Source organism: Pseudochaenichthys georgianus, chromosome 23 (genome assembly GCF_902827115.2).
Source record: "Pseudochaenichthys georgianus chromosome 23, fPseGeo1.2, whole genome shotgun sequence".
Classification (NCBI taxonomy): domain Eukaryota; kingdom Metazoa; phylum Chordata; class Actinopteri; order Perciformes; family Channichthyidae; genus Pseudochaenichthys; species Pseudochaenichthys georgianus.
In genome coordinates, this window is record NC_047525.1 from 8,034,099 (window position 1) to 8,043,632 (window position 9,534).

At 43.4% G+C, this 9,534-nt stretch overlaps 1 protein-coding gene across 1 annotated transcript in view; it reads right to left on the minus strand.

Moving 5' to 3' along the window:
• st8sia1 (ST8 alpha-N-acetyl-neuraminide alpha-2,8-sialyltransferase 1) overlaps nt 1–6,419 on the minus strand; it is a 31,375-nt gene extending 24,956 nt beyond the window's left edge. The window contains exons 1-2 of the mRNA XM_034075178.2: nt 5,558–6,419; nt 4,462–4,606 (exon numbers count right to left, since the gene is read on the minus strand). Coding sequence (XP_033931069.1) covers nt 4,462–4,606; nt 5,558–5,775 — 363 coding nt within the window. The 5' untranslated portion in view covers nt 5,776–6,419. The remainder of the gene's footprint in view (nt 1–4,461; nt 4,607–5,557) is intronic.
• Between the last annotated feature and the right edge of the window lie 3,115 nt (nt 6,420–9,534).

Below are 9,534 nucleotides of genomic sequence, written 5' to 3' on the forward strand. Positions count from 1 at the left end.
ATTATGAGAGTGCTCTCATACTTTAAATTGCATATATTTATATAAATATATTTGTGTGTGTGTGTCCGCATCTGTAGCCTGTTATTGTCTCATTATACCGCACTCTCAATGAATTAAAAGTAAATATGTGGGGGGACAATGTTCAGCTGATCCAGCAGAGATTATAAAATATGACAAAACACTCGACAGATGATGCAGCTGTTGCCACGTAATAATGAACGGACGTCGCTTTAATATGACCGCTCAGAGGAGAGGAGTTCTCATTTCTTTAAACGTCTGCTGCTTTCCCTCCTCTCTCCTCGGTTCCCCTCCTCGGTCCTCCGCTCGCATCTCCTGTGGGCGGGTCTAAGTATCGAGGAGGGGAGTCGAGGAGGGGAAATTTGAGTATTGAGAAGCCTCTATAGGGAGGAAGTAAGGGGGGCTGAAATGAGAGACAAGAGGTAAGTACAAATTAAAACAGGAAGTGCAATGACAGGACTAGACAGGTGAACAAAAAGACTTGACTAAACATAAATCTAACCTGGGCTATGAACTAAACGTGAAACAATAACATGAACCTGATTAACATGACATGAATGATTTAGCAGACATGACGGGATGTTACAGTAATGTTTCATTATACTGCTACACGCAGTTCTCTTATTTTGGTAACCCCTTATCCGGAAACCGGAAGTAGTTAAGAGGCTCCGGCTTGACGAGGTTAGTGAAAGTTGACTGAACGCTAGAGACCGGAGAGTAAAGACACAGCAATTAAAGCTTCCCTTGTAACGTGTTTATATTTTATATATACAGTCTATGGTTTTTATGGATTTATTAAACAGACTGCAAGTCACAACACAACCTGGCTGAGAGGGCTTAGGGAGGGGTGAAAGTGCACGCACGGGCAGGATGTATAACGCAGGATGTATAACGCAAGACAAATTGAGAGCATCATTGCGAAAGGGAATGCAGCAAAATAATCGTTTTTTATCGAGATTAAAATACGATGAATTGCACAGCCCTAGTAAAAAATAGCCCTTATCTGTATACAATCAGAAATACACACTTAAGGTCCAGTTTTGCACACCGCTACAGTTTTACTCATGCATAAACATATCTCCATCTTAGATTAGGCCAGTGGTTCTCAAACTTTTTCTGTCAGAAAAAAAAAGTCGGGCCCCCCCAACACAAATAGTCAGGCTCAGTGGCGGCGCCAGATATTTATTTTGGGGCTGCTGTGCGGTAGCTTGACGTTTCATAGAGGGTGCTCAAACATTTAGGGTTTCCCATTAATGTACCGGTCGCTACAGTGGAATTTTCTACTGCAACAATCCCCACGCATTAGATTAGATTAGAATCTTTAATGACCACACAGCCAGGCTGGTGGAATTCGTGTTCAGTGCAGAGTATTACAGCTTGTTCCATACAGTTCAACATACAATAAACAGACAATAAAAAGTGCAACACACAGCACAGGGCAAAGACATATAATAACTTAAAATTCAAGGTGTGGTGGATTATTATTGTTCATTGGGGTTATTTAGAGTCCATTTAGTGTCCGTATTGCAAAGGGGAAGAAGCTGTTTTTTAAGCGAGCGGTTTTGGCGGACAGTGACTTGTAGCGCCTCCCTGAGGGCAGAAGTTGGAAGACATGGTGACCTGGGTGGGAGGGGTCAGAAATGATTTTATACACACAGTGTACCCGCGACTGTCACAATGAAGGCTCGATAATCAGCTCACGGCATATAGGTGTAAGCAGGGGTAAAGTGCTATTTTTGTAGGTGGTGTGTGGACCTCACATAGGGGGGTCCGGGGGCATGCTCCCCCGGGAAGATTTATTTTTACATATTGAAGTTAAAAGCATCAATCTGGTGCACTTTGAGAGCAACATGAAGAGATATGGATACATCTCTCAACACCCATATGAAACAGAACTGTAAACAGATTTACTTTTTCTTTATGGATATTTTACAAATCACCCTTTTAAACTCTATTCTTGTTTTACTGTCATATACTATTTCATACCTGTTTTTCATTTATTCTCTTATTTTTTTATAACTATAATGATCATATAAGTGTGTGCCTCAGAAATAATTGTTTACATTAATGGTGACCAAAACATTTGAGACCCACTGAGATAACACTGAGAGAGTCCTTTAGCTCACTGAGTCTCTCAGTCTGACAGGAGAGGACTCTCCTCCACTTTGTTGTTGAAAAAACTCCTTATATCCGTTAGCGTAGCTCGATAGCACCAGAAGCTAACAACAACGATCTCCGGTACCAGTGCGCTCTCTCTCGCGCACACAAAATGGCTCGTTCCACGCACACGGAGCCGAGCTTTAATGATACACAGAGACCCAGACGTAATAGTACTGTACTGCATCATATTATTTTTTAATCAATCATTTTTCAAATTATGATTTTTTTTTTTTTTATTCTTTTTTTTTATATATAACCATTTTTCCTCCTGGTCTCTCGCGCCCCCCCCTGGCATGCCTCTGCGCCCCCCACTTTGAGAACCACTGGATTAGGCCGAAGTGGAAACAACACAGGACATATCCTCTTGAGAACACAGAGCAGGAGAGAAAACACATCACATCTGCAATTTTCCAGCTGTATCATGTCTGGTCGTTATAGAAACAAGATGTGTTAGATGCTTATCGTGGTGATTAATTGAAATGGATAGAGTATCTTTCATTTCTGCTTTTTAACTGATGCTGTGTTTGTTTCTCTAACCAGCCTCCACATTTTATTGTTAACTCCCCTCACATGGCAGAGCTTCGAACCAGTAATCCTCTCTCCTTCTGAGGATGTCAGTCCTCCACCCCCGCCCCCATTATGGATCACCAAAAAAACATGTTAAAGGTCCCATATTATACTGTTTTTCATCAATATAGGTGTCAGATACAAAACATGTCTCTGAACTGTTTGGCTGAAATATCAAACAGATAATTGTAGCATCCCATAATCCCCTCTGTCTCAGCCCTGTTTCAAAAGTGCCACTCCCCACGTCCCTCTGAGAGATATTTGGTTAAAAAGAACACAATGCGCACACAATGGTGCTCTAGGAGGAGATTCAGGTGATAAGGTGTGGGGGGGGGGGGGGGGGTTACCTTGGTTGGTGATTGGCTAATGGTTACATGAGCCAAATAATCGTTATGACATCATAAAGTGGCCAAAATCGGATCAGCTCATTTTCAGACAGGTTTTTATATAAATGGATCAGGACAAAAAGAGAGAGAATCTTTTTTCCGGGCGTGTCTGAAACTCGACCAACAACCAATCACATGAATCTCTCGCTCCGGACACACAAGCACGCGGTTTGATTGGCTAGAGCAGGGGTGGCCAACCAATCAGAGGTAAAGAGCCAATCATTTTATTGTGTTACTGCAAAGAGCCACATCATACACACAGGCACACATGCTGGGTGTATGTCCCCTCTCTCTCTCTCTCTCTCTCCTTCTCTCTTTTGCTCTCAGCCTTTATGTGTGCTCCTCTCTATCTCTCACACATACAAAATTAAAATCTAAAAATGAACAATAATTGACACACACCCTCCCATAGACACACACGCCCTCTCACAGAAACATATACCTCCGCTCAGCCAGATTTCCTATAAATGTCACAGTCCATGATATTGACAGAGGCCAGTTATTGTCAATCATTAATATTGTGTCTCACACACAAACTCTCAGTTCAAAACATTTGAAAAAAGTAGTTATCTTATTATGCATGTTGCTTCTTGAAATGTGCAGATGATGTGGAAGGGGCTCAAATGCATGAAAGGGCACATAATTTCATACACATATATGCCTGGCCTTTATTCTGCCTGTATCTCTCACACACATTCATGACCGTCATTTACAAATAAATGAAGTGTTTTTTAGTTAATTCTCCTCACATGACATTTCAACTTGTACCTAACCCTCTGACTGACAGAAGCTCTGCTGACAGAGATGCACTTTCTCTCTTGTTTATTTCTTTACCGCAAATCACCAAATTCGGGAGTCCTTCTGTGTCAGCTGCCAGCTTTCCGGGAGCAGGCCTTCTCACATACACATACCACTGCAAAGTGTTACCATTTTGATTTGACAACATCATATTGAGTTATTACGGTTTTATCTGAGTTATATTTCTGCCGATCATAAGCAGATCTCTCCCTTCACTGTCACATCGCGAGTGCCGTAAAACCCGCCTCCAGTACTGCAGGATCTGCATTCTCGAGAGCCGCGGGTTGGCCACTCCTGGGCTAGAGCTTGTAATGGCATTTGATTTGATTAGCTGACGCTTCTGTCGAAGCTTCAAAAGTTGAACATTGCTCAACTTTTGAAGCGAGCAACGCGAGCAAAGCGAAGCAACGGAACCACAATGCAGTTGGCAAAGCGTGACGTCACCCCATTCAAAGTGAATGGGCAGAAGCGTTGAAGCTTCAACGCACACCGCCGTGTGGACGGGCCGTTCGTGTTTCTGAAGACTACATACCTGCACAAAGAGGGGGTAGGTCTCATTGTTGACAGTGCGCGAGTGGTAGAACTCTCCATCGTACCACAGGACTTTGCCCATCGGCGAGTTCTCCTTGGTCACCGCAAACATCTTCCGCGGCTCGCAGCACTCCGTCAGCAGCTTCCTGTACAGAGAGGATGTGGGGAATAATGAGTCGGGTCTCTGTTATGATCTGTGACACAAATTGGATTCAACAGGGCTGCTGGGATTCTGGTGAAAGGCAGGCTATAACAATTGCTTAATTATTTGCCTGGAGACTGAGTAAGATGTGCGTTAATATGACAGGACAAGGAACTCTTTTGTAAGGTTAAGCCCTGTACATGACATGAAGTTATCACATATTTTAGATTATTATCAAGAATATCAATAAAAGGCTCATTAAATGAAAAACTTGGGACTGTCTTAGCTTATACACTATGTTATTGTTCAAATTAAAAAACCCACTGGACAAAACCTTCCTGTTACTTATAAATGCACAGCTCCAAGTGAGCATCAGCAGGTGTCACCTTTCCTGATTAACCTAATCGGCTTTGCCATTGGAGAATTGTCAATTCTCAGCGGAATAAGATGTATTCCCACAGAGGGAATAACATGCTCTGTTGATCAAGTGTATTAAACAGTATCGCTGTAAGTAAGTCTGTGGTACTAAAGCAAGAGTCTGGATGATATGTTTGTATCCCCTGAGGTAGGCTATTACTGTTATTTTCCTGTTAGATTTCTTACAACATTTGACAGATTTAAAATTGTTTGTGTGTTTTTGGTATAATTACAGTTGTTATTATTGATTTGAGCATTTTAAGCAATTCTAAAATACTTTTTTGTGGGATAGTGTCAACATAATGACATGCCCATATGTTCAGGGAAATAGAAAGAAAGGAGGTCACAGACTCAATTATTCCTAAGAACCCCTGGTGATATGTTGCTGCTTAATGTTCTTTTATGTGTCCTTTACTATGCAAAATCAAAAACACAAAGGAACATCTCTACCGACCTTCTTGTTCTCTTTTTTAAAAACACAGGGACCTAGTAGAATCTGCTTTAAACCATGGAGAGAAATGTGAGACCTGGTACGAACCTGTAGTGATCGATGCCCGTCTGGTTCTTCTGCCATGCCTCCCCCTGCCTCAGCACCTCCTCCACGATGTCCTTATCGCGGGGGAGTCTGTAGACGGGGAAGATGTAGAACCAGCAGAGCACCAGCACGCACAGAGCGGCCCACACCGACAGCTTGCCTCGGTAGCATCGAACCAACATGTTTCCCCCTCTTGTCTTAGCGCAACACAACCGGAGCATGCACCCCACACCGGTGCAGTAAAGCTTTCCCTTTCTCGAAATCTCCGCCCCAGACACGGTGAAGGCTGAATGGAATCTGGTAGTCTGTTACCCGGTTGTTTGTGTGAAGCTTGTGTCTGAAAATCCGTGTTTTTGTTGGTGGGGCTCAGATGGGGAGACACAGAAGCGCCTGACCCTGCAGCAGCTCACACTCGGGTGCGGGGTTGTGGTGCAGTGTGTCGGGCTCTGCAGGAATCCTCCGCTCTGCTCCCGGTGCATCACCACCATCATCACAGCCTGATTGTGAGGAATCATGCGGGCCCCCTCCTCCTCGCCCCGGTGTCCCTCCGTATCCCAATCCGAAAGAGGGGTACCCCGATGTACCGGTTCACGTTGATCCCCTTTTCTCACGCCCTCCGCTCCTCTTCTCTGGCCTCCGCTGTCCGCGTCCTGCTTCGGGCTCTGCGGTGCAAAGTGAACCGGGCCAGTCCAATTGAGTCCACCTTCACCTCCCCCTCGGTCTCCTCCTGTCAACACCCCCCTTCGCGGAGACAAAGTGCTGCTTGTGCTGTTGAAGGCGCGTCAAACTCCCCTGAGACTGCACTAGTGAGACCGGAAGTCGTGGCTTCAAAATAAAATCATGCACAACACGATTCTTGGTGGAAAATATCTCCAGCTGACTTTTCTTTTACTGTGTCGAGCTAATTCATTAACATTACTATAAGCGGCATTCAAAAATGCACAGTGTGGTTCTAGGGTTGGGTATCGTTTGAATTTCCACGATTCCGATTCCGATTCTACTTTTCGATTCCGGTTCTTAACGGTTCTCAATTCCGATTCTTTGAGGGGCAGGGTAACAAAATGATACATGCTTCTTCCACCAAAAAAATTACATTTATTCGAGAAACTTTTACACGGGTTAGTTTAAAGTAATATTCACATTAATCAGTCTGTTTATATTCACTGCTATGTAACTGTAACCTGAGAATCACTGAAGCTACAACAGTGCAACAGTCCAACTTTTAAAGAACCGTTCTTTTTGAGAAAAACAAGAATCTGCCTTCTCAGGCATACCGGGAAGAAATGTTTGAACATTTTGAAGTAAAATGCTTCAATCTGGTGCACTTTAAGCAGAATTACTAGAGACTAGTACAACTCTAAACACCCATATGAAAAAGATCGGTTTACATTTTAATAATTAAAGAGCCTGTGACACCATCCCAACAACTGTTGTGCAATGAAATATTGGGCTACTAGTAATCTCGAACCGTCAGTTTAAAAAAGAAAAAGCGATACCGTTTCGTTAAATATCAATAATTTCGAACATCGCGGGGAAATTCCTTCACTCATTTTGAAGTTTTGGGGGAAGCCGGAAGTGACGTCAATGCGGGAACGCTTCGAGAGCCAAACACGGACAAAGTGTGTTGTGTCATGCGTAGAAATGGTGAATTACTGAGTTTAGGCACGTTAATAACGTTTTAATGAAGTTGACTACAGTATATTCATATTTGTCAGTGCTTTCATGTCAATTCGGCGACATAAACATAAATGATCGTGGTGAAGATGATGATTACATTAGGATTAAAAATCGGGAGTGAGAGCTGCTGAATTTCCTCCCGTCGGATGTGATATAAAAACAAATCGATTATTTTTGTGGTTATAAACTCAAGTGGATGAAACTACATTTATTAGTGCTTTCATGTCAATTCGGCGAACATATGATACATTAAATGATGAGTGAGGATGATGATTAAAAATTGAGCTTTAAAAACAAATGAATAACGACTCTATATAATATAATGATAAAATACACGGAGCCTCTCTTTTTCCTCCCTCTCTTCGGACAGCGCCAGTGTCTGTCTCATGCAGCAGCTCATCCAGTAATCAGTGACCCGGCCGACTGTAAAAATAAACATATTTATAACTAGTTTAGGGAGTTTGAGAGGTAATTAAAATAGCTAAGGGTGATGATCTGACTTGAAGTGTGTGTTTTGCTGCAGAGGGAGGAGCTGCAGGTGAGCAGAGCTGCGTGTCTCCGTCCTGTCAGATTAGACTTCACTCGCGAGAGAAAGATAAATAATCTGAATTCAGGGTGCAGTTTACTTTGACGTGGGGGTGAGCAGCAGAGTTGGGGAGAGGCGGGGCTATTGCCTCATCATTATTGCTGTAGATGTTGCACAAACAACTGTAGCATGGTCAATAGCGTCCGGAGCACGATAGCAACTCTGCGATCCGCCATTGTTGTTGTTGTTGGTGGCGAAACACTTCAGCACTGGCGCGGGGTAAGCGGAGGTGAGCAGAAGAGGTGGGGAGAGGCGGGGCTATTGCGCAATCACTATCAGTGATCTGAAAATGTCCGTATAGGGCGCACACACGCAGCTGTTTGACCCCCCAGAGAGTGGCGTATGCATTTCTATCCACCTTGGGACCCGTTGTCGTTTCCTCAGTCGTTTAGTGCCATATTCGGTCGTCCTCGTGTGGCCGAACGGTCTATATGACACTAAACAGTAACGCAAACGACCGAATTCGTCCTCGTGGGGCCGCAGCCTCAGATCCACTCGTGTCTTAGACGTGAACGCGCTCTCAGCTGGAGAGAGAAACCCTGGCTTGATTTACCGAGTTGATAACCAGCGTCGTAGGACCGCTTAGCGAGATCTCGTTTGTTAGTTTGTTGTTAGTTTGTTTGTTACTCAAACATATCCAGGGTCTGTTGAACTGGCTTCGTAGTACAGGGCACAGCAGCGCTAATGTCAAAGACACATACATTATACATTATATTTGTATTTTACATCCCCCGCTCCCCCCGTTGACAATTTACTAGCGGTACCGAAGTGGGCCGGTCGAGAGTCCCGGGATGATTTTTAGTCCCATTCCACCACTGGCTACATGACCATATGATCGCCCATATTGACGCACCTCATTCCTAAACTTCTAACAGATACAACATAAACCGATCCTTCAGCCTCATATGAGCTCTCAGACACGTTCAACATGAACCTGTCATCGCTGTCTGAGCTTGCTGCTGTGTGCGCCGTCGTGCGTTTACATCTGACTGTATATATATAAAGGTTTACATGCAGAAACTGGGATCCTGGACGGTGCAGCTGGAGCGCTGTGCCCGCAATGACGTCACCCATCATTTGGCGGGACTTGAAGAATCCGCGAGAAGATCCAGAAAATTATCAACATTGAAGGCAGATTAATGGTTATCAAATTACAAATATCCAAAATCAGTTCAGTAACGGTTTTCAAGGGGACAATATGTACTCAAATTGATGGGTTTGGATGATGGGGGAAAACCGTGTCACAGGCTCTTTAAATAAGTATGTGAGCATAACCAGTGACCTACCATAGCCAATAACAAATACATGTAACGTATTTTATTTTTGTTGTTCATTCATATTTTATTTTACTATTTTATTTATGCATATATTTTGTATCTCTCCAGTTTAAAACGATATGTCTGGTTTACTGTCCTATAGTATACATTGGAATGATTTCAAACCTGTTTTTTCCCAATAATTAGAAAAGAGTGCCTTGGAAATATGTGTTTACATAAATTGTGATCAAAACGTTTGAGACCCACTGAGATAACTTAGACTAAAGTGAACTATCTAAACACTCAAGAGTCCTTTACCTCACTGAGCTGTAGTTATCAGCCTCTCAGTCTGACAGGAGAGGACTCTCCCTCCACATCATTGTAGAAACATCTTCTTCTTCCGCTAGAGCAGCTAGCACCAGATGCTAATAACAACAGCGCCCTCCCTTTCTCCCTCACTC